Here is a 26,499-nt window from a genome sequence, read left to right as displayed (position 1 = left end):
GAGTTCAAATCCCAGCAACCACATGGTGGCCCACAACCACCCGTAACAAGACCTGAAGACCTGACGCCCTCTTCTGGAGTGTCTGAAGACAGCTACAGTGTACTTACATATAATAAATAAATAAATAAATAAATAAATAAATAAATAAATAAATATTTTAGTCTGGGTGAGAGACTGGACATAATAAGAGTAAGTAGAGTTCCAAGAGTAAATTTCAAGAGTTGGTTCTTCTTCTACCTTGTTGGTTCTTGGAATCAAACTTATTTCTTAACAGCAAGCACCCTTACTACTAAGCCATTTCACTGTACCATCTCCTATTTCTTAGGGAAAAAAATTATCCCACCTCCATTATACTTTTTTCCATGTTTACCCACTTCTCCATCACTGAAATACCCCATAATTTGTTAAAATACATTTTAGGTCAATCTACAGTTTGGGAAGACAGAAATACACACAAACACATATACCAAGAAAGTATTCCTAACATGGCTACTGCATATGAGCCATGTGTAGGGAAGGTATGAGCCTTGCACCACAAGGGCTTCACGGTGGTCCACGAGTTGTCTGATGCATTTTAAACTTACATCGCTGAGCCTCTCCCGAGAGCTGCTCCGCTGGAAACCCTTGGATTCTCCGCTAGCACTTTCGCTGTCACTGTCCCTGCAGCTGTTCTGTCCTGGCTTGAGCTGAAGGTAACAGAGAAAAGCAAAACAGAAGAAAGTCAGGGGATAGTCACACATGCATTTCTTGGCTCATGAACTTTGAGCCCTGGGCAACACCAATCTAACATTCTATTTAGTTGAAACTCATAAACGTTTGTCTTCTGTGTGTGTTTATGTATGCATGTGTGTATGTGTGTACACATGTATGTGAATGTACGTGTATGTGCATGTTTCTGTGGTATATGTGTGTGTGTGCATGAGTTGTATGTATGTGAGTGTGTGAGTATGTAAGTGTGTATGTGTGTGTATGTGTACATACTCACACATGAGTGTATGTCTGTGGAGGCCAGAAGAGACACTGGATCCAGTACAGATGGAGTTGCAGGTAGCTATGCGCTCCCCATTGTGAGCGCTGAGAACCAAACTCAGGTCTTCTACTAGAACAGTACAGACACTACTAGCTCTCCAGACCCATGTTTGTATCTGTGTTGTTGTTGTTGTTTTTTTTTATACAGGATATCAGGTAGGACAGAAATAACTGAAATTCATTATGTAACCAAGGATAATTTAAACTTCTGATCCTTCTGTCTTTACTCCCCTTCTTTAACACATTATTTACTTATTTTTGCCTTTGACACAGGGTTTCATGTGGCTGCATGACCCGGAACTCATTATGTATCTAAGCATGACTATCAACTTGTGACCTTCCATCATCCATCTTCTGAATACTTGAATTACAAGCATAAAGCATTATCACACCTGGATTATGAAGTGCTGGAGATTGAACACAGGAGTTTTGTGCATACTCACTATCAAGTAAGCCATATTCCTAGTCTTGTGTCATGATGGACAAACCGGCCTTCAGACCTCGGTTGGTTCATCTCATCCACAGAGGCTATATCCCCCAACTCCAAAACTGAGCATTTTTTCTTTCAACATCTCAATAAAGCCATTTTTTTTATTACTTTCATCTAAAGCTCTCCTTTCCAGGAAATCATCTATAAAAACAAAAAAAAAAAACAAAAGCAAAAACAAAAACAAAACCCTCAAAAATAGTGCAAATTTTGCTTTCTTTCCCCATGAGCCCTTTAAGGTCTGAGTTTTCTCCTACATTAATCTGAAATTTACTAATTCTAACCAAATGCAGACAGGGAGCACTGTGAGCCGTTTCTTACCAGTATGTTACAGGTCAGAATAGTGCCTTCTCAAATGTCTACCTTCTTCTTGTTTTGGGGGCTAGGATGTAGCTCAGAAAGATGGGTGCACTATTTATTATACCACTGAATGTGAGATGTTATCGCATGAGCTTCATTTCCAGCCCTATTAATTATAATGCATCATAAAACTTAACCACATTTATTTATTTCTGTATGTGCACATTAGGGGGACGTATACATGCCTCAAAGGCCAAAGAATAGCTTTTGGGAATCAGTTCTTTCTATCAACCTTGTGGTTCCCAGGTCTTCAGGCTTGGTGGTAACTGCCTTTATCAGTTGACTCCTCTCATCCACTATAATTTTCAAGTGCAAGAAAGCAGTAATGTTGCAACCGTCTAACCTGCACAGAGAACATATGCTCTGATTTATAAGCAGCCTCTTAGTATTGACAGTCAACATAGTTCAATCATTGAATACAAAACCCTGGGTTTGATCCTCTGCAGTTCAGAACAACTGCATGGTAACACACATATCTGTAACCCCAGGGCTGGGAAGCAGAGGCAGGGCTATTGGTAATTCAAGGTCATCCTTGCTACTCAGTGAGTTCAAGAGCAGCCTGGCATACACGAGGCCCTGTCTCAAAAACAAGACAAGATGTATTATTTAACTAATTCTCATAATGGACAGGCAGAACCATTTCCAATCAGAAATGAACAATAGGAAACGATGAACTCAGTGTTAGGCCAAAACCTAGGATCCAAACTCATGATTCTATTGCTGATTGCTAACTGGTTTAATACTCAGTACCCAGTTAATGGTGCACATAAAACACACAAGTCACGATTCTGCAGTGCCTTACCATTCCCTTTGTCTTTTAGTAAGTCTGGGGTGATGGCTGACTAACTCCCAGAATCTACATGGTAGAAAGAGAGCCTATTCCTGCGAAGTGTACTCTAACCCCACGTGCACCCACACAAACTCACAAATAAGCAAGTGTAGTTCAAAATTTAAATAAAAAAAATATTTTCGAACATTGCAAAGAGTCCCTTCTCCATGTTTCTTCATGAAAGAATGATTTTATAACAAGGCCCACAACAGACTTCAAAGGCTCCGGTGTCAATTATCTGACTAAATGTTGATCTGGGCTGAGGGTAGAACCCAAGGAGGAAGGCAGGGAATCAGCTTGCTTGCATTCCCAAGGCCCTGACGGCAAACACACTTAAGTGAATTCTGTTTGGAGAAGCGTTCATAAAATCCAACCCTCCTTTCCTCCAAAGCCCAGCTCAAGTTTAAAGGAAATTTAGGATTTTAAGCTGTCAGCCAGCTCAGTATTTCAAAGACACGAACTGACTACCCTAATCGCTAGAGCTAAACCGCAAGATTTCAGTGAAGACGTGCTCATTCCTAATCCCACGAATACATTTTCGAGCTGGTATTTTTCGGCCGCAACCAATGGATCATTTGGGGGGGGGGGTAGCCTAAGCAGCTGAGAAGTTGTAATCCTTCGCCTGGAATTCCCAGCTATTACCTACAAGCAGGAGACATCACAAAGGCCAGGTGCGAGCTTAAACATTTAAAGACCCGAGAAAAATCAATCTGCTTGCATTGATTTGTCCCAACATCCACGGGGGCCAGTGTAAGAGAGCTTTTGCTGTAACACAGGCAGTGAGAAATCTAACTAGCAAGCTTTACGTTCTCGTGATTCTGTTTACATGACGATTTCTGGACCGCATTCTCTAATTTCACTGGAGGCAAATGAATTAGAGCAAACCAAACAAAATGACGAAGTGGGTATCTGGCATGGGTGGTGGTAATTCTATCAACAGACTTATCTTTTATAAAACATAAGACGTCAAGTTTACTTGTCATTAGATTTCACTGTGGAAAATATGTTCTCTGTATTCTGTATTCTGTAACTGTGATCTCAGGAGAGGGTCAACTGTTATTAATGGCCGGGGTGGTTAATCTTGATTGTCAACTTGATGGGATTTAGAACTACCAAGGAAACAAACTTCCAGGCCTGCCTGTGAGGGAGTTTCTAGACTGGGTTAACTGAAGTAGGAAGCTGCACCATGAATATAGGTAACATCTATTTTATTTATGGAATGAATAAAAAGGAGAATGAGAGGGGGCTGGTGTGATGGCTCAGTTGGCAAAGACCCTGCCATGCGTATATGAGGACTTAAGTTTGGGATCCAAATGGCTAAGCAGAAAGCTGGGCATGGGGACATGCTCTTCTGATTACAGGGTTGGGAAAACAAGGGCAGGAGGAACAGAAGGATCTGTGGGCTAGCCAGTCTTGCCAATCCAGCAGGTTCTGGGTTCAGTGAGAAAAGGAGAAGGGGAGGGAACAAAGAGAAGGAAGCTCTGGACACTGTTTTGGAGATGTGCTTTTGAAGTTTGGCCTTTTGCTATGCCGAATATTGATTGCTCCCAGAAATCACAGGTAGATCCAGGTGACTCTGACCCCCAAGTAATTCATGGTGGGGGAAAAAAGATGCTGATAGCCAATACCTGGGCAAAAAAGACAGAAGTGGGATTTTGGGTTCCAGGGCTTAGGGTTGGAGGAGAACCAGGAGGAGAAAGGCAGTGGAGAGAGGAGAAAGATGCCATGGGTTAGGAGCTACGGAAGCATGGCAATGAGGGCTGGTTAACTGGAGTTACGAGCAACCCAGGTGGGACGTAGCAAGTAATAACTCAATGTTATTGACAGAAAATAGATTTTAATAGCATAGAGGGTAGATACATGTCCAGCATTGGTCCTAACAAAGGCTTATAATAAATACAAAGTCTGTGTGTATCTTTTACCTGGGAACTCAATAAGCAAAGGCGGGGTAAAAACCCCAGATTGGAGTTAACAATGAGCCTACAAACCATTTGAGGTCAATAACCTGGGCACTGCTATTCTTTCAGAAACTGAAAACTACGGAGCTGCTTCTACTGTCCAACACATACGTGATTAAACATTTAAAGGAGTTCAATGGACTTCCAGTATTGAAAAGGTAGCAGGTACATAACATAAGGACAGGGAACTGAGCCGAGACCAATCTCACTGTTCAGTTGTGAACATAAACAAGAAGGAAGCAGGCAGTCAGAGCTCTCTGACTGATTATGTCATCTTATAAGCAGGGAAGGAGGCAGGAGTCTCACCACACATCAGGGACCACAGAAGCATAGGACAGAAAGCACACGAACGACTTCCACAGCAAGTATGATTCAGAAACAGCTCTCACCTCAGAGGATGAGGCGTAATTCATTCTAAAGCCAAACATGAGTGACCACAGACGGTGAATGCAGATTTAAGTCCCCACAAATTCCATGTTCTGACATGATGACAGTTCGATGAAGACTTTATTGAAACAGAACAAAAAGGTCATAATTCAAAATGCTGTTCAAATACATGGGTGGAAACTTCAGGTAGATGGATTAGAGGAAAGTAGTTCTCTCAACTTTCGGCCTCAAGTGTCGTCTGGGTGGGTTATTAGTCTGGATTGATAGAAACTAGAGACCAGACATTTGAAAGGATTCACCTAATGTTCACACATATGTCAGAGAGGACACAGAAGCAGAGGAGAACAGCAAATGGCCATTAAGGAGGTTCCAGATCGTCCAGCATAATTTGGATCTGGACTTGCAACACTGCAACCTCTCCACATCTCTGAAGTTCTAATCAGGCACTTTCCTTCACACAACTGAACTCCAAATAAACAAAGTAGGGAAGAACTGAGCCAAAAAGATAGGCGAGGTACCTCAGTCAGTTGCCATGGAGCAAGCTTACTTTGCACTTGATCTGCGCAAAGAATAAAACATTGCTAAACTTACAGATGATGACTAAGAACGCCTAGGCTGTGATACTAAGGAAACAATACATATTATGTTACGTACATAAAATAATAGTATCTAGGACATGACTGTTGAGGTTGCACCATGATCTTTCACTATCATCTTCAGACTTCAGTACCGAGCTTCAGTATGTGTGTGTGTGTGTGTGTGTGTGTGTGCATGTGTGTGTATGCATGTGTGTGTGTGTGCGTGCGTGCGTGTGTATTCTGAGTCAGAGTCTCAAACTTCACTATGTAACCAAGGAAGACCCCAAATTCCTGATCCTCCAGCCTAAATATCACAAGAGCTAGGATTAAATATGTGCACCACAATGTATGACCATCAAGTGTATAGAAAACATACTGACCCATTGTCTATCCCTGTTCTAAGGTTTTTTTTTTTTTTTTTACTATTACATGTAAGTGTGCATGTCTGCTTGTGTGTCTGCACATGTACGTCTGGGTACCCACAGAGGCTGGAAAAGAACATCAGCTCCTCCAGAGTTGTAGCCACAAACCACCTAACTGCTCGGCACTCAAATTCAGACCTCTGGAAGCAGAGCAAGCACTCAACCCCCGAGGCATCTCTCCAGCCCCATGTCACTCTTAATTGAAAGAAATCAAGAGTATATAGAATTTGTTATGATAGAAAATACTTGGGTTGACAGCTATCAAAATTTTTGTGATATGAACATTGACATCAAGTTTCTTTCCAACTTGCCATAGTTTTGGACTGAGTTCATTTCAAATCAGATCAGAAATAAAAACCCTCATTACAGTGAGGGCTTCTCCTCTCTCCACAGCTATCTTTTAAAGTCACGTTGTAGTCAACTCATCATCTCTGAAGGACTATTGGATAAAAAGCTGTATTACCTCTGTGAAGACAGAGCACAGTTCATGTTTTAAGTTCTGTGATCAATTATTTTTAAAATATTGAGACATTTAAGTATGTGGATGTCAAAACAACATCTTCTAGAATATTCCTACAATACTTTGTTATAGACTTATATCTCCCCAGAACACATAAATTGAAGACTCGAACCTTGGCACTTCAGAGAGAGGCTGTACTAATTGGAATGATAAAATTTAAAGAAGTCCCCCAAGGGTCTACAGGGTATCGGTGTATTCTCCAAACTTCAATTATTAAGAATTTAATCACCCAATCAATACTTCTGAAAGGTGATATGGTTTGAATGACAACTGTCACTCATAATTTCTCCTATTTGAACACTTGGTCACCAACTGACTATACTATTGGAGGAGATAATGGGCCCATTAGAAGGCAGAGCCATGAGGGAGGAAATGTATCACTGGAGTCTGCCTTTGAGGGTTTATATAATCTCTCCAAGTCCTTTTCTCTGTCCCTGCTTCCTGTGATCTCTTTGCTCCCTGTTCCTGTAGCCATGACTTCTCTATCGTTATGGATTCTATATCTCTCTGGAGCTGTTATCGATAATGAACCTTTCTCTCTTTAAGCTGCCTTTCTGTCATGGTATATCAGGACAGCAATGGGAACGTAACTCATAGAGGAGGTTAGGTAACAAGGGATCTTCATGGATGAAATAATACCTCCCATAACCTGACAAATATCGTTAGTGCTGGCTGGATTGGATGTACTGTAAGTTCAACCCATCTAACCCTTTCTTCTCTACCTGGTTTGCATTCATTCCACTTCCACTTGTTAAGACACAACCCTGAAGCTCTTACCAGATGCTACACCTGGGCTCCGACACTTCCCACCCCACAGAAACATAAGCCTAGTAAACACCCATTGCTGATAATTGCTCCAGTTTATGGAATTCTTTTTAGGACAAAAGGAAATGGACTAAAACAAGCACATAATATTCCATTCTAATCAGTGTTGAAAAAAAAATTAAAGTAGTATCAAGACAGATGCCAGGATCTCCAAACATGGAAGAAAGGGCCACTTGAGGACATAGGCAGAACATACAAGGTAAGCACAGAGGCCCACCAGACAGCCAAATGGCAGAAACCCTGGCATTTTCCCTTTTCTTTTGTTTTTAATTTTTGAACCTCAGGGATGGGATGAATTTAGGCTTCTGTACGGGCAAGCCAAGCTGTTAACTGCTGAGATGTATCTTCCTCATCAAACCTGGACTGTCAGCCTCCAGAGATCCTTGAGATACAAACTGTACCATTGGTTCTAATAATCCTGGCAGGTGAATACAATCCTTCTCTTTAGGGTACAAACAGCCTGGCTTCATTCTTCCCATCACAGGGGACAAGACAATAAAACGAAACAAAAAAGCCTAGCTCTGCATCTGCCCATCTTGTTTATTTTTTCCTTTTCTTCCTTCCTTCCTCCCCTCCCTCCCTCCCTTCCTTTCTTTCTTTCACCTGAAAAGTTATAGTATGTGTCCCCCTTCTCTCCCTGTTGGGCCAACACCAATGAGGCCATTGGCCCTTCACTGTCCTAAAATTGCTTCTGTCAAGTTCCTCAACAGTATGCCAAAGGCATTTACTAGAACTCAGAGCAAAGGGCTAATAATCAGTCCGACTAAAAGTGAAATCAAGCTAATCTAACGATGAATAGAAGCTGTCCTTTCCTCCTACTCTATTTCAATGAAGATTCCTAAGGACACTAATGATCAGCTTTTAGTTTGGAAGTCTATGTTCCCCGTTTATTTCCTGACTGTTATTTGAGACAGGGTCTCATATAGGCCAGGCTGGTGTCAACTTGCTATATACCCAACTTTAACCTTGAACTTCTTGTCCTCCTGCATTTACCTACTGAATGCAGATAATATAGGAATGCACCACCATACCCAGGCTATCAGGTGTGATGGAGGAAACCCCGGGCTTCAAGAACCAATAGCACTGAGTCCCATCCCTGTCTCTGATGGATGTGGCAAAGCAGGAGAGCTAACCATGGCCTGGCCACCCTTCTGTCCTGCAGTTCTGTCCCATACATGGGGATGCTTCAACACACAGCATGCCTTTTAGGTCAACCTGCATCACCCAATCTTCTTATTTAGCTTCAGCCATACTCCTTCATTGCTGCATGCACTCTATTCATGCAGGGATGGGTCTAGAGAGCTGACCCCTAAAGCCTGATGGGTAATGTCTGGGCTGAGGATTACAGGTCATGAAAGTCTGTTTTTCTGAGATGTGTCAATAGGTTGATTGGCAGGTAAAAGGAAGAGTGATTTACACTTCTTAACTCAGTCCATGGATGCTTCATCCTCCAGAACATACCGTGATGGATTTTGTTCCATAAAACAGCGATCATGGGTAATTTAAGTTATCTCAGAGAGTCAGATGTAGCAAAAATAAAGGGGAAAGCAGTGTATAATTACTGTGAGTTTAAAAGAAATCATCATTCTGGCATTTAAGGTTTTTAAAAGTACTTGTTCTGTAAAAGGTCAAAAACCACTAACAGAAGTTAATGGCTCTCTAAGTATTACATGTGCTTACTGACAAGATTGCCACTTCAGTAATTTAGATGATGTGAAGCATTTAAGATTCCCATTTATTTTACTAACAGGTTTTCTTTTTTGTTTTGAAATAATTTTTCTTCAAGCATGTCTTAGAATGGTAGAAACCTGCAAAAACATGTACCACAAGGTACGTGTGTGAGTCCTGATACAACCCTCTGCACGGTGAAAGAAGAACACAGAAAAACATTCTGTTTACAGGGCTGAGAATGTAGTTTGATTAGAGTTTTGCAAAGCATACAGGTGTTCCAACTCTATCTAGTACTGCATGTATCAAACCAGGCATGGTGGCATATTCTTCTACTCCCAACATTTGCTACGCAGTGGGCAGAAGGATCACAAGTTGCAGAGTATCTTTGTCTACATAGTAAGTTCAAGACCATCTTCAGCTACGTAAGACAATGTCTCCCCCAAAGTAAAAGTCTATGATCAAATACTAATGGTTCGGTGTGAGTAGCAATATTTACAAAAGTAATCCGGTGGGTTATAGAAGTACAATGTGATTTTTCTGAGGGAAAAAACTTCAAGCCAGATGGAGAGAGAGAGGTTGGGTAGAGGACGGGTTTTCTTGTCATATTGCAGATACAGTTTACATGACTTCTCATACACATATTCCGGAAGGCTGGGCTGGGTTCTCATGAACAAGTCACTAACGGAATTAACTATAGTTAGACGGAGTCTCTATAACAGTGATCCAGGATGGCCTTCAAACCCTACAGGACCTTCAGCACTATCTATCTTACGGTCTGCAATCTGACGGACCAGCACCACACTCTCAGGGTACAATATCCAAGAACAGTGCCACGCAGCGCTGATTTCTTACTGTTTCAGAAGACACTGCTTAAAAAGTACATCCAAGGTTTTTTTTTTTTTTTCAGTAAGAAAACAAAAATTACACAATATTATTTGTAAACAGCCTGTTCCACAGTGTTTTCAAATACCAAAAGAAAAGTCTTATTTTATTTCCATAATTTCAATATTTTTACAAGAAATAAGTTATTTCTTAGCACCTAATCTACACATGAATACAAGCCATGTATTATTTACAAATTGTAAAGTATAAAAGGAAAATATATTTTCAGGAAAATATCATGGATAAAAACTTTTTAATATTTTTATAATGCTTACGTATATGCATGTCTGAAGCTTGCACTGTTTTCTGTTTGCTGATAACGTCACTAGACTCACATACCTTTTACATGACACTATGTATACTTTTTTAATTAGATATTTTCTTCATTTACATATTTTTTGTGTGGTTTTTCAAGACAGGGTTTCTCTGTATAGTCCTGGCTGTTCTGGAACTCACTTTGTAGACCAGGCTGGCCTCAAACTCAGAAATCCACCTGCCTCTACCTCCCAAGTGCTGGGATTAAAGGCATGTGCCACCAACCAAGCCCGGCTTCATTTACATTTCAAATGCTATTCCCAAAGCCCTCTATACCCTCCCCCTGCCCTGCTCCCCAACCCATCCACTCCCACTTCCTAGCCATGGCATTCCCCTGTACTGGGGCATATGATATTGCGAAGATTACATCCAAGTTTTAAACTAGGTAAAATACACAGAGACGGGTGACAGGAAGGGGGTGCAGTGAGGATGTTTATATGCTACATCAAGGTTACAAAGCTAACTGGGACAGGCAGAATGTACTGACATTTGGTTTATAGCAGAGAGGACCAGGCTGGTACCTGAAGAGCCTGTTGTCTGTTCGTGAAGCAATGTGGGAAACAGAGATTCTCAGTGTTACCTAAAATATCACAAAGGCTTCATGCAATCAAACCAGGATGAAATGTGACTAACTAATAAAATAAATAAAGACTGCTGTGCATTGTGTCTTCACACCCCAACCTGTGCACATTAAACAACACTTCTCAATCAATGGGCTGAGGAACCTGGACACAAAAAAGGAGTCTTTTTTTTCAAGTAAATGGCAGAATATCAACTGAATCCTCATCAGCCAGCATCTTTAGCTTGTATAGGACTATAGGAAACAATAAATATCTTTAAACTTTAAATCCAAAAACCTCACCCCAAAACCAAAAACAACCAAAACAAAACAACCAAACAACCAAACAAAAAACAAACAACCTCAGCTTTTTGTTCTTTGAGACTCTATATGTCTAATCTCTAGGTTGGACAAGTGGTGCAGCTGAACCAGGGTTCAATTCCCAGCACCCAAATTGCAGCTCACACCAGAGCCAGGTGATCTGCCCTCTTCTGGCCTCTGTAGGCACTGCATGAATATGGTGTTCTTGCATACATGTCACACACCATACACATAAAATGAAAATAAAATGCCTAAGACGTCACAGAACTTCAGATCCACCTGCCTCTACCTTCCAAGTGCTAGGATTTCAAGCATGCAACACAATAGTTAAGGTTTATACTGTGCTGAGGATAAAACCAGGGTCTCATCAATGCTGGGCAAGAGTTCTACCAACAGAGCCATAGCATCAGATGCTCTATATTAAATTATCAGTATGTGTGAGGGTGCACTTATACTTTACCATACATCAACAGCAACCAGCACAGTGCACTTTCTCAATGCATCATGGGAAAAAAGAATCAACCTGGCTTCTAAATTTTAAACTCTCTACATAGAGTAGAGAAAGAAAAGTGCAGAGGGATGAAACAACGGAGGAGAGCAGGAGGGGATCCAAACACCCACACCAGGTTCATATAAAAAAAAGGCAGCTCAGCAGTTCAAAGCATGGGTATGCTTTAAAATTCTTTACTTCCCAATTCAAATTCCCAATACTCCAAATGGATCAAAGTTTTACAGATTATTCCTCAAAAAGAGAGAAGAAACACAAATTAATAACTATTTAAGCATTCTGTTTCATCATGATAACAAACAGATGGTTTTAATATTCTAGAGGCTAATTCCTGAACAATTAAAAACACAGCAAGACATTAACATCTAATGAAACATTTTAACTACCAGTGTATGCATCTGCCATTAATTCCCACACAGTGAGGTCTTGGATCTCCTCAATCTGTTCTTTATTAAGGAAAGTTTCTCCACTCTGAATTTAGTGAAGTAGAGAATTAACAACTGTTTGTAATCAGCAATCAGCAGGATATTTCGCCAATGTGTACTGAAGCTTCGTACACTATCAGGCTTAAATTTATTCTTATGGTGGCTTTGATGTACACATACTTGCAAATTAACAGAACCAACTTTTCAATGGAGAATTCCTCCTCCCAAACACAAAACAAAGTGAATGCAGTACCAACTCTGATGTACAACAAAACCCTGCACTGAGCTGTGACCAGAAAACGTGCGTGCGTTGAATAACTCAACTAATTTTTATTTGAATTGCCTAGAAATTGCCTATATGGCAACTTTTACCACTGGGATATGTGTGAAGCCAAATATGACAAGAACAAAGCAAGACATACTACATTCTCACATCTAGAGGGTTAACATAAGACAACCAGCAAGCTGGCTTCATTTTTACACCAATGTGCACAAACGTTGGATGTCCTGAAATAGGACTTTTCAATAATTGCACAGAACTCACTTAATCTTATTATTTACTTGACTCTGTGTGTGTGTGTGTGTGTGTGTGTGTGTTTGCACGCGTGCGCACATGTGAGTGCAGTGACTTCCAAGGCCAGAAGAGGGTGTGAGAGACTCAAGTTATTTACAGTTGTAAACCATGTGACATCAGCACTGGGAGACAAATTGATATGCAGCAAGAGTGCTACACACTCTGTAATAGCTAAGTCATCGTTCTTTAACCCCATAGTTTCTCTGACAAACTCTCTACATCGTTTTCTTTAAGGTGTTCCCTTTACAGACAAGAAATAAGAGGGTCTCAATTAAAATCCTCAGGAATGGAGTGGAAAGCTGAACTTAGATCACACAAAAACCCTTGACCTGGTTCTCTATCCTCAGAACCTATGAGTGCTACAGGTTCCTTGCCTAACTTCCCACGCAGAACTTTACCACTTACTAACGGTTAAGTGGGGTTAAACAAATTAATACCTGGTATTTGTAGACAGTCAATTTTATCCTAGGCTCTTGAGGCATTTCAAAACCATTGTGTTGTCATCACAAGTAACATCACGACCGACAAGCAACCCAGACACATTGTTCTCTACAAAAATACTGTACAGTGATTTTTATTTAATGGCCATAAACTTAAAGAATTACAAAGTGAGATAGAGTTACTCTGGCAGGTTTGTAATGGAGTAAAGGAGACTGCACACACACACACACACACACACACACACACACACACACAGTGTGTGCATGTGTATGTTGGGATCTATATGTTTAAAGACAAGAGTCTTGCTGTGTACTCTTGCCTAGAAATCACAGAGAGATGCTTCTGCCCCACCTCTCCTGGTGCTGCAATCCCAGGTGTTACCACATCTGGCAGTTCTATCATGCATCCTGATTAGCAGTATTATAATAATGTCTTTCAATCCTGAATGAGGAAAACATGATTTAACAAGGCTAAATCTTAACATATTAATTATGGTAATATAAAAAGTAAATTGAGTAATCTTGTCCAAAATTTCTTTGAAGAATAACTTAACAATTGAAGACTATTCTCATTTTTCCTCATGAAATGGTCTCAATGTGGAGCGAGCTGGTCTTAAACACAAGGATAACCCCCCTCCCTCAGGATCTCAAGTACCAGGATAATATGTATGGTCACTGAGTTCTTTAAAAGGCATTTATGGAGTGGAGAAAGCTCATGTTGAGAGGGTCAGCAGTTAAGAATAAACTTGCATTAATTGAAGTCATCTGAAGAAATAAAGTAGTATAAAATAAAAATTTGTGGAAAAGTATAATCAAATAAAGTCGATTTTACTATTTACTCAAAATCTGTGATGCTTGTGATTCTTACATAGTTTATAACTCAGGCATTGCTGAAAGTCAATATGTTCCTGTCTCAGCAGTCACCATCAGGCACTCCTTTTGGTGGTACTAGGATTGGGATGCAGGGCTTCATGACAGCTAAGTGAGCCTTCTACCAGCTGAGCAACATCCCAAGCTAGACATATATGTAATTCTCAGACTCTAAAAAGAGTCCCCAAAGACACATTTAAAAAGTCATTTTAGAGTTGCAACTTCTAACCTTTTTTTGGGGGGGGGGGGAACACTGCACCAATTTTCTTTTTTACATTTTATTTATTTTTTGGCAGTTCTTATGAAAATTCATAAGCCAGATGGCATTCAATAAGTGTAAAGAGCTCAAGAATTTGGTTTTATAGAAAAACATCAATTAGCGTAGGAAAATTAGCAATTAAGCAATCATTACACAACATATATCAATATTACTAACGAGTGCACATATACACTAAAATTCCTCATGAACTCTTTTAAATGCAGACAGATCTAAGGCAATGCTACTTGCTCAGAAAGGCTTACCACAACCTCCTCACAGCTGTCCCTTGGCTTCACATTGTATTATCTTCCTATTACAGCACTCTCTTCCTGGATCTCCTCAGCTATTGACCTCTGGCCCATATCATTTGCTATGACTTGCTATTTTAAAACTTTTAAACCTCTCCACTTTCTCTGTACACAGAACTTAGTTTGAACCTCTTAAATAAAAGAATTGGATGGCCATCAAAGCTCTGTAAGTCCGGAGACTTTGTGGTCAGAGCTATGAGTTAATTGAATGACCGGTTTCATACAGAAAGGACTCAAAATCCAGGCTAGAAGATACCGCTAACACTCACTGGTAATGTGTGCAGTAGTTTTAGCTTCTTATTTTGGCAGAGTGCCTCAGTGACAGTGAGACGCTTCAAATCCCTATGGCATTATGACTAATGCCAATAAGATGTTAATGAACTGGGGACATGGCTCTGTTAGTAAAGACTGGGCTCCATGAGCATTAAGGATCCAAGAGCGGATTCCTGTCACTCACAAAAAGCCAAGAGAGGTGACACATGCCTATAACACTACTGGTAGGGAGATGGGGCCAAGAGGATTCCAGGATCTCATCTGTCATCTTAGTCTACTCTAGAGGGTGAATTCCAGCTCTAGCGAGACTTTGCATGTATGGCAGAGCATGAAACAGAGAGACATCCAATATCATCAGCCAATGGCCTCCATAGGTTCAGTTATGGGCACGTGTTCCCAAACATACAACATGCACACACACACACACACACACACACACATACACACACACACACACACACACACACACACACACACATGCAAGCATGCACACACACATGCAAATACACATAAGCACACACATTATATATTAAAAAAATTAATAGAATGAGGTCCATGTTGGTATTGTGTAGCAATATGTCTGAACTAATGAAGACCAACCAGGTGAAGAACTGGTTATTGGAACAATTTTAACAGTGAAGATTCTGCTTGAAGGCTAATGCCTTCTACAGCTCTGGGATACAGTTCAAAATATGAATGTATTTGCCATATCTATGTATGTTCCTGTAATCAATTTTGGTGATGCTTTAATACCAGCAACATGCTTCAGTGGAATACACACTGTGGTTGTATGTGTTAAGGAATCAACAGGTGAATGGGGGGGGGGCGGATTTGGACCAATTACATTCTATTCTATTTTTCTATCTGTTAGTATGAAAACCACATTTAAACTAGAAGGAACCTGGCAGGGGGAAAAGGGGTTTAAGCATGAACTCACAGCAGGAACTATGCAGGAAGTTTGTTGGCAGGCTCCAGGTCCCAAAGGCTAACGATTAGCTAGTTTACATATACAGACCAGGACTGCATCACTAGGGATGGTGCTGCCAGAATGAGGAGGGTCATCCTGTATCAATTAACAATGAAGATAATCACCCATGGACATGCCTAAGGATCAGTCTGATGAAAGCAATTACTCTACTGAGACTTTTCTTCTGTGATCTTAAGCTGTGTCGGCAGGAAGATAATCCTAACTCGGACGTGCTGTCTTATCACTTGCATCCTGAAAGCTAACAAAAAGTTTTCTACCGGAAAAATAGAAAACTGGAAATATTGCCAGAAAAAAAAAAAAACTGTTTACAAAAAATCTGCCTTCTAGATCTATCTGGAAATTTAAATATGCTCATGAATAACTGTCACCTTTACATTAAGAAGAATCAGTAATTGAGACATATTTTTCTGACCTTTAAATAATATGAACAGGTTAGATGTAAACTTTGTGTGTGCACACACACACACAGACCAGAGGTCAACCTGAGGTGTTGTTCCTAAGTTGCCATCCACCTTCTGTGTTGAGAAAATGCCTTTCACTGGACCTGGGGCTCACCAGGTCGGCTTAGCTGGCTGGCCAGTGAGCCTGAGATCGTCCTGTCTCTGCCTGCCTCCCAGCAATGCCTCATTGTATTAGCTTCACTGTAACTTCTCTGTTAAATAGTAGGCAAATGTCAAAATACCTTCCAACATCAAAAATGTAAACACCCTCCCTTCTACCACTCTATCTGCTGTTTCTCAGTCTGTCTGTGTTGTTCTTGCTCTATAAAGTAAGAAGACTTACTTCTTCAGCACAGCCAGCCCCTGTGTCCTTTCTCGTAATTGTCTTTTTTTCCTGAGATTTGGTCTCTCACTGGTCTGGAACCTTCAAGTAGGGTTTAGACAGCTTGTTCCTGGGGGTCTCACTGTCCTGAGTCCCAAGCACTGGGACTACAAGTAAGTATTATCAAGGATCAAACTCGGAATCTTGCTCTTATAATTCAAGCATAATGCTTTATTGACTGAGCCAGCTTCCCAGTGCCCTTTCTCTGGATTTTAAGGCTATATCCTGGGAGAAAGAGTAGTAAGAGAGGGGAGAAGAGGAGTTATGGAAAAGAAAACAGAGAGGGAAGACTGAGGTTTGTTTTTCAATACACATTAATGAAGTTATAAACCAGCCCAAGGCCTGGCCTTAATCCATGGACCACAAGGTTCAAAAGCACTATGAAAGGCCATACAAGTACCTACAATCAGTTAAAAGAAGATCTAGAACAACAACAACAACAACAACGAGATTACAACCTGTGGACTTACAAGGTCAAGGGAGGGAAAGGGAGACATGACCTGAGTACCAACTGTGGGGAATTACAGGTAAAAAAACGACCTTTTCCTCCAGCTATTCCCTCCCTCCCCCTAATTTCTCTTTTTTTTGTTTTGAGTAAAACAGAAAACCTAGTGCAACCCCAGCCTGTCAACCTCCCAGCTAGCCATGGCAACAGCTGCAGTGCTTGGCTGTAATAAACTGGTACAATTTAATAGCTTTTATTGTTCTGCGGTGGTGTCTGAGCATAGCCGCTCTCCCCTCTTAGGACTCCAGGGCCCCGCAAGGGCAGCAATGAGAGGAGATCTCATTTACCTAAAAGCACTTATAAATTTTTAATTTGCTTTAACAAGTAAATTAACAAGTCCCTCATTCAGGCAAGTTTTATGGCTTCTTGCCACTTGGGAAAGGCTGTAAAAGTTTTATAGATAATCCAGAGCTACTGAGACTGCTCATAATAAATTGTCTGTTTCCTGTTATTTTATCAAACCATTGGGCTTCTAATGACTTAAAGTCACAGTTTCCTTATATTCTGGCTTTTTATGAGGCTATATTTATAAACTCCAAAGAATACCTTAAATTATACTAGGCCCTTGCTAATCATTACAGAGACAGTTTTTTTTCTTTTTAAATGGGAGCTTACCTTCAGCTCAAACCTGGCTAATAAACATGGTGACATGTTTTGAAGGCAGGATGCTGATTCTACACATTATTTAAAGGACTTCCTTGGCCAGATTTTCCATTAGCAAATACGTTGCGAAATCTGCAACCTCGCATGCTCTGTATAGCCAATACAGAATGGAACTTTTTAGAGCATTGCACTTTATCTAGTGGTGAGCAGTTTGAGGGATATAAATAGCCATTCAGGGGCGAGCACTGGACCCTGTATGCTATACCATTATGTTAGGCGAAAGGTATTCACTGCAGAAATACTGGCATGACTATTACAGACTAACCAACGGCTTCTGAAGTGGGCTAAAGTCTGCTCCTCCTGAGCAGATTAGTTCCTGGTATAGTAAAATGGGTCAAAACACCAAGGTCAGAGCAGTCTAGGCCCTAAGGAGGAACCCAAATATGACACAGCTGCGGTGGTTATTGTAAAAGATTAAACCAACTGAAACTCAAACATGAAGAGAGGAGGGTTCCAGAGACCCAACCCTGACTGGCGAGCTATTGGCAACTGATGGCTGTCCATCAAGGGAGGGAGGGAGAGAGGGGAGAGAGATGGCCACTTACAAGTCGATTATGCCCCAGTGACTCCACAACCATACACATATGGGTCACAGTGGGTTATATAAAAGGTAGAAAATTAAAGAAAGGCAGTGAGCCTTTTTTTTGTGTGTGGGTGTGGTTTGTGTATGAAGTATTCTATATATGCTCATGGTTTGAACACATATTCTCCATCAGATGGCCATATTGTGGAAGACTGTGAAACGAGAATCCAGTATCTGACTAGGAAAAGGACTCTGACAGCTATAGGCAGATCTGAGAGCTTAGTCATTCTTTGATTCTTGGTCCACCACAACATGGAAGGCCACGGTCACACCAGTCTGCTGCCACGCCCTCTCCCGAGACAGACTGAAATACCTGGTACCGTGCACCAAAAGGACACCTTCCTCCTTTAAGGTGTTACTGTCAGGAACTGTGGTCCCAGCAACACAAAAGTAAGTAATGTAGCGTCTTAAGGGAAGCCACTGCCCACCAAGGAAAGAAAAACATATACAAGATGCTGAAGATCAAAGTATGGCGGCACAGGCCTGTAATCCCAGAGCTCGGGAGGAAGGATGGAGGAGGAGAACACCACAATAATGGGACCAGCTTGATCAACACTGTCAGGGTTTCTTGCCAGCCATGCCTATACAGCAAGACCCTATATCAAAAAATTCAAAAAGCCAAATAAAGACATCATAGTTCACTCAGATGTGACATGGCACACAACCAGGATGTAGGTAGCTCTCAACTTAGTCATATAAATTAGCCATTACTCATTCATATAAATTATTCCAGAAAAGACATCTTTACAGACTCTAATGACCCAGCACAACCACATGTGAAGAAACACAGTTTATTTATTTTTTTAAAAGGACAATTTACTTTATATGTATGGATAAACCGAACGTATGAAGGTCTGTGTGCTCTTAATGTTTAAATGATTATTCTTCTGTGGCCTCGTATTTGATAATCCTGTTAACTGTACCGTCTTGTTCAGTACCACATAAAATGGAGGTCTTGGTCAGGTTGCAGAACATAGTCAACAAGAACACATTCACACGATTCCATTTTCTCCCTTGTATTTGTGGAGGGGTCCATGTGCCAGTAACACAGGCTAGAATCAGAAAAAAGATGTGTGATAGCAAAGACTGGCACGAACGATGCCCAGAACCACCTCCTAAATAGTGCATACAGAGCCACACCATGTACACCTGTCATGGCTTGAAATTGTTATTTTGATAAAAATCCTAATGGATGAGCTTGCCTATATTAACTGATATGGGAATACCCATCCTACTGTGGGTGACCACCCCAAAAGTTTGAAGCTTGGGCAGTAAAAGAGTGAAGGAAGCCAGTGGGATGCTGGGATGCAAGCCTTTCCTCATTTAGTTCACTCTGTTCTTGACTGTGGATGTGATGTGACTACATCCTTCAGGCTCCTCCCACCTGGGAGGACAGCAACTTGGAGCTGTGAGCTAAAATAATCCTTCTCTCCCTTATAATGGCTCCTGTTAAACTACCTTATCACAAGAGAAATGACACGAAAACATCAAACATTCTCCCTTTAGAAAAGCTTCACGTCAAAGTTAATTCCAACACTGCATTCTAATTCTTTCAGAACACTCTGGTAGAACAAAAGAAATAATTTGCTTTTTTTTTTTTTTCTTTTCTGGAACCCTCAGAAAGGAATTGTCTTCCTTTTACTGGGTATCCAGGGTATGCAACACAGGTGAACACAGTTAAGTGTTATGTCCTATGATAGCTAATCTTCACTGACTGCATTTAGAATCACCTAGGAGATGTAGGCATGCGCCTGGGGTATCTGTGCGATGCTGTTTCCAGAGGTTGGGGTAACTAGCCTGTGGTCCCCAAGAGAACAAAGCGGGGTATGAAAGGGGAGTCCAGAGAATGCTAGTACACTCATTCCTTTGCATTCCTGTCCACTGTGATGTAAGCAGCTCTGCTACAGTTTCTTCATTATAATGGAATGAACCCTCTAAATGCATGAGCCAAACTACACCATGGCGCCCTCAAGTTGCTCTGTCAGGCAGCTAGCTGGTCACAGGATGGCAAAAAGCTAACGAAAGCACACTCCAAATCCCATACAAATTCTTACAAAATACTTAAAACCAATGCAGACGCACTGGTGCCCTTTAATCAAGTGTGCTTGCATTAATGTTCCTGTCCAAAGTGTACGACCCATCCTTATGGGCACTTTGCTTATTTGCAGCTATTTAAGAAAGGGCGACATCTCCTAGTTTGCACAGAAGCAAGCTGGCTCTCGAAGTCAGAGTTTAGGAAGTTCTAAGTAGTGGAGGCTCCCACAGAATCATTAGTGGGCGCGTGTGTCAAAGTTTATAAGCAAGTACAGGGCAGAATGAACTTCTGTAATGGACTCCTCCTGCCCTGAGGAGGTGGGATAAAAGAATACCCAGAACTGGAGGACAGCTGTTGCAGGAATCAGGGGCTTCGCGCAGTTTCTTAAGTAAACATAACTAGTTTACTCTTCAGAAACAGCAAGCCACTAATTTGAATAGAAATGAAGACAGGTTTTGATTATTTGATAACGCGATTATAAATTGGGTTTCCAGCGTGTACAGGAGCACAGTAAGTTCTTGTTGAACACAGGACAATATGAAACTTGTAGGCGGATAATTAGTTTTACTTGTTCTTGCCACTCCCTCCATCAGAGCAAAGAGTATTATTCGTGTCTCTCTTAAAAAAAAAAAAAAACCAACTATTTTTATCGAATTTCTTTCTGATCAGAGGGAAATGTCACATTCACTTCAAGATGCACACACACAGGTCAGAGAACAACTTTCACGTGGCTGTTCTCTCCTTGTACCCTGTGGGTTCTGGAGATCAAACTCAGATCATGACATTAGGTGGCAAGTCCTTTCTTTCCCTGCTGAGTCTTCCTGCTGGCCATCTCTCCTCCTTTTAAGCCTGATATCCTGCAGTGCCTACCATATTGCTGGAAAAGAGTGCATGCTTTAAAATAATCTGTTGGATGAATGCACACAGTCTCGTGTCTGGCTCTGGCTTCCTAAGTGAAGTGGAACAGTATCCCCTAAATTACAGCTCTTACCAAATGGATCGGTAACATGACCCTGATCATGAATAAAGGGACCTTAAGGCAGGTTCCAGAAAGTGCACCCAGTTATAAGATGGTGTGAGTAGGTGACTTTGCACACGCCCGCAAAGAAACTCGTAGGTACATGAACATATATGAGCAAACATATCCCTAATCTGCAATCTAATCCTCTTACGATTACTGGCAATCAACTTTCATGAATCAAAATCATTAAAAATTATTTGCCCAGCCCGCTGCCTGTCTACAGCAGGCAGCAAGCCAGATGCTGTCTCTGCAGCAGTGCACAGGAGTGTTCCTTAGCTGTACCTAACTTGTTTAGGACTGGGGAAGCTTTTTTCAGTTCACGTTTCAGGTTAATCTCTTTTCCCTAAGAACAGAATATCCTCTTTGTAGATCTCCCTGGGGGCTTGGTATTTGCAACATCAAACAGAACGCACAAACCATTGCACCCACTTTCAAAAGCCTATTACACTGTCAACTGGCTTTCCTAACTGCAACCAGGGGAGAAGGCTTACAGACTCCTAAGCCCCTTCCTTCCCCCCAGGCAGTTGGAAAGGAGCCATAATTTCTCTAAGCTACCACTGCATTTTGTTTCACTAAAGAACTCCTAATAAGGCGGGCAACATTCCAAGGAGGAAAAGAAAAAGCAACTTGAGCTCACTGTAAATCTCACCTCCCTTTTATTCCTGACTCTCTCTAAAAGTTTCAATTGCTGGCAAGCTCTGAGGATGGGGTACTGTCGTGCACGGCTACCAATGACGCTTTTCCACACTGCTTAAACAATCATCACAAAATGCAGGTCCACAAGCAGTGTCTGAAGCAAAGAGCTGAGGTGGGATGCCAGCATGCCTCCTCACCTGTGGTTTAGCATTCCTTTGGGGGTGTTCAGGAGATCTTAGAAAGGACAGGGGAACAGACTCAGGTTTTAAACATCCCAATGAAACAAATTGTGTTCTTTGTGTTTCTTTTGCCTTGTTAGAATCTATCCAAAGAAATAAAAGCCCAAGGGAGATAGTGTTTACCAGCCTGTGCCAGCAGGGACAAACTTGTTAACAGGGTTCAGGAACACCTCTTCCAAAGGGACACCAGTAATGTGTCCCACATAACAAAAGGTTTCGGAAACATGGAGCAATATGTAACAGACAGACAAGAGAGACACAGAGGGGATGGGGGAATAGGCATGTTTCCCTAGAACACAGGCAAAACCATTTCTGCTGTGTCCAGGTCCACATTTCCTCCTATTCATCTTGAAAGTTTTCATGGTAGTTGTTGAAGGGAGAAGTAAAAGTCTTCACAGAATACTATAAGAGAAGTCGTGGAAGCACAAAGGAAAAGGAGAGGTGGGGGGAGGAGGAGGACATAAACAAGGATAAAAGGCCAGAGCTATATGGTAGAGTTTGTTTGGCATGCATGAAGCCCTAGGTTCCATTCCCAGCACCACATAAACCCTAGTTTTATAACCAAGCAATCTCAACAACAAGAGAAAAGACAAAAGAGGGTCAAAGGTGAGGGTCAGTGTCATCCTTGCCTACACAGAAAGTTCAAGATGGGCTTTAGCTACCTGAAACCGCCTGAAAAGTCGGAGCTGCACACCTGTGCGTCCACAGTGAGTGAAATCACAAAGGGACCCTAAGGTTTCCTGTATCTGGCCCCTAAGTACTTCCTCTGGGATGGCTGTGTGGGCTTGACACAGCTGGGAAGGGCGCAGCTCGGACTGAGGCCTGCAGACACTAAATAAATTCTGGAGGCAGTCTTCAGAGACCATCGATTCTGCTCTGTCACAGAAGTGCTATATTCTCACGCTGAAGCACTCTATAAACAGAGAACATGTTCTACACCACCTGTGTGTTAGCGAGGGTCACTTCTTTTCTGATCTGACATCTTTTGGCCTTGAGCCCAGGTGGCCTAGCAGCTGAAGACCGGTGACTCACCCGGTGTGAAAAGCATTAGACACGGCTCACCTGTATCTGCCCTTCTTGTCTCCTCCTAATCTCCTTCCTCTCCACTTTGGAGTTCATCTTTCAACCTAGAAGCTGATAAGAAATGCATCCACTGTGGATAATTTCTTCACTCTGGAGAGAGTTTCTCCTCTCTTACAGAGCGCTGGCCATCACGGTGAAGAAAGCGACATAGCGGGATGATCCATCCATCTTGACTTTTTATTTATTTATTTATTTTGAGTCCATCTAAAACTGTTGCCGGGATCTGTGGGTGTGACTGAGCCATGAAGAAATTACCACCCGTAACTTTTGACTTTTGATTTTTATTTAACGGCTCATTTGTATAACCTCAAAGATCGGAGGGGCCAGCAGACCCCAAAGAGATTGGCAGCTGCGGTCCTGTCAAGTTGGAAGGTTATGTCAGCTGCCAAGTCTGCTGAGCGAGCTCAGCACAGCGAGGGAGCAGGGAGAGATTGGTTACAGCCGTAAGTAATTGATCTGTCTGAAAATACTGGGATTAATGCTCCAGCTCCAGCTGGGCCGAACTGCTCTTTTCCCTCCAGCGCTCTGACAACAAAAGCCGGCCTCCTTCTCCAGGGACGAGACATTTTTATTAAAATCTTTATACAACTTAACAGCAAAGACTCTGTAAAAGCATCCTAGAGATTTGGGGAGGGTGGGGTGATGAGGCGCAGGTTTCCATCTCGAGAAAACCATCTGACAATTTCTGCGCCCCCAGCCCTCCGCCTGGCAACCTCCCCTCCCCCTTTTGATCTGGTTTTCATTTCAAAGCAGTCACCAGCCAGTGGCTTCCCCCGGCCAAATGCACTCAGTCATCCTCCTCTGACTCTGGCTCTGGCTCTGCAGAACTCTGCAGAATGCATGGAGAGGGAGCTCCGGGAGCGGCGTGCTTAGCTGGAGAGATGCGGATGAGCTGTGGAGAGCTGCAGGCAAAAATAAAGTGGGAAGGCATCCAAAGCTGCAGCTGCGCTAGCCCATTAAAAAGCTGAGACTCATTCTGTTGTTCGACCCCACGCTTAGCACCGCATAACTATTCATCAAAGAAATTTCAGTGCAATTAATTAAATTATTCCCATGTCTGGGCTGCAGAGTCGTTATTCCAATATCAACTTTCACTCACTCTCTCTTAAGCTCGTGTTTGCATGCCAAGTCACTACTCTGGGGTTGTCCAGTCTCAATAAAGCTGTGCTCCTAGTCGCTCACACAGGCTATCATTTCTCTTTTTTATTGCCATTTATTTTCCACTAGGACTCTGCTGCCAGGATACTGGCAGGACTTCCAGTATATGGTTGTAATGAAATCTACCGCAGACACTTAACGCAGGGTGAGGATAGAGCTCGGCTCATGTGAGGCTGTAATATAATAAATGCTTTCAGAAAGAGGATTTTATCAGCTCAGAAATAGAGTGTGGTATCCCTCTCGTACTGAGTGCAGGGGGAAAAAAAGGTGGAGTTGTTTGAAAATTCCTGTCATAATTAAGTTTATGGCTGAAATATGCCTAATGTGAGAGATGTGAGCTGAGGCACAGACTGCCATTCATCTCTCCGAGAATGGTTATCAAAAGGGGAAAGGATTTATTTTTTTTTTAAATTGTTTTGGGGAGATGATGTTTTTAAAACAACATCTTCTTAGTTAAAGACACACAACTGGCATGCTTCTATAATTTGGGGGATCTGACTGCTGCTCCATTGAGCTTTGTTCTAACCGTGACAAAATACGAATAAGATCAAGAAAATAATACCCTCAGCTTGAGAGACAGCAGACTATATTTAAGGCTCTTGACTGTTCACTATATATCACCATAGCAAATTACAGGACTGAGTAACAGTGGAGAATCTCTCTCTCTCTCTCTCTCTCTCTCTCTCTCTCTCTCTCTCTCTCTCTCTCTCTCAGCAAGAGACAAGAGCTTTCATATGAACCCAAAACTGGAAAATACCAGATCGACTTTTAATAAGGTTGGTGCTGGCTCAGCCCTGAGAAGTTGGCTGTGCCACTGAATACGCCCCCCCCAGTCAAAAAAAAAAAAAAAAAAAAAAAAGAGGTCACCACCTACAGCTGGAAGATAATTTATCCCTCACATAAGGTAAGAAGTTTAAAAATCCTGAGTATAAGGGCTGGAAATAGAGTTTTGCGGTTAAGAATGCTTACAGTTCTTCCAGAAGACCAGATTTGGTTGCCAGCATCCATGTGAGGCAGCTCATGCCTGCCTACTGCTCCAGCTTCACGGCACCAGGTGCCTTCCAGGCACAGTACACATGGCCTGCCTGGCACTCACACTCATACGTTCACATACTCACATACATACACATGTATTTCTTAAATCTTTAAAGACTACAAAAGAAAAGGTTCTAAACCCTAAGCTTCTATTAAAAACAAACAAATAGGTAGGAGAGCTCTCTGGAGACCAGAGTGTAAATACAAAAAGGAGCCTGTGTTCAAGTCACTACACATTCTATTCTTGACAATGGGATTGATCCAACCTACTAAGGAATTGCTCTCTTTCCCGGTACTTGGATGTAATCATTACAGTGATGGAAATGATGAGTTGGGAAGAATCAACAGGACTCAAAGCTGAGGTTCTCCCAACATGATGAAAGGTATGAACCCAGAAAGCAAAAGCAACTAAATAACCCAAAGCATAAGAAACATGAGGGAACATAAGAAATACACCGAGGGGCTAGAGAGATGGCTTAGTGGTTAGGAGCACTGACTACTCATCCAGAGGTCCTGAGTTCAATTCCCAGCAACCACATGGTGGTTCACAACCGTCTGTAATGGGGTCCAATACCCTCTTCAGGTGTGTGTGAAGACAGCTACAGTGTATTCAATATATAAAATAAATAATATTTAAAGGGAGGGAGGGAGGGAGGGAGGGAGGAAGGGAGGAAGGGAGGAAGGGAGGAAGGGAGGAAGGAAGGACACTGACACCATAACCAAGTTTTTCCAAACTAATAAGAGAGAAATAAAAAAGGTCATATACAAAAAGCAAGTAGGATGATAGCTCATTTTTTCACTTAAATAATACAAATATAAATACTGGAAATAGTTTTAAAATACTGAATCAGGATAAAAGCTAAATTATTCTTCTACATCCGATGACAGTCTTGAATCTTTTAAAACAACTTTATACTTCTTTATATTTTCT

General features: G+C 41.7%; 1 protein-coding gene across 1 annotated transcript in view; it reads right to left on the bottom strand.

Moving 5' to 3' along the window:
- Positions 1–26,499, bottom strand: part of Auts2 (activator of transcription and developmental regulator AUTS2) — a 1,110,887-nt gene that overhangs the window by 623,955 nt on the left and 460,433 nt on the right. Inside the window, exon 3 of the mRNA XM_021187184.2 lies at positions 585–686. Coding sequence (XP_021042843.1) covers positions 585–686 — 102 coding nt within the window. The remainder of the gene's footprint in view (positions 1–584; positions 687–26,499) is intronic.

The sequence above is a fragment of the Mus pahari genome, chromosome 23, assembly GCF_900095145.1.
Source record: "Mus pahari chromosome 23, PAHARI_EIJ_v1.1, whole genome shotgun sequence".
Taxonomy (NCBI): domain Eukaryota; kingdom Metazoa; phylum Chordata; class Mammalia; order Rodentia; family Muridae; genus Mus; species Mus pahari.
This window is presented reverse-complemented; position numbering and strand designations above follow the sequence as displayed.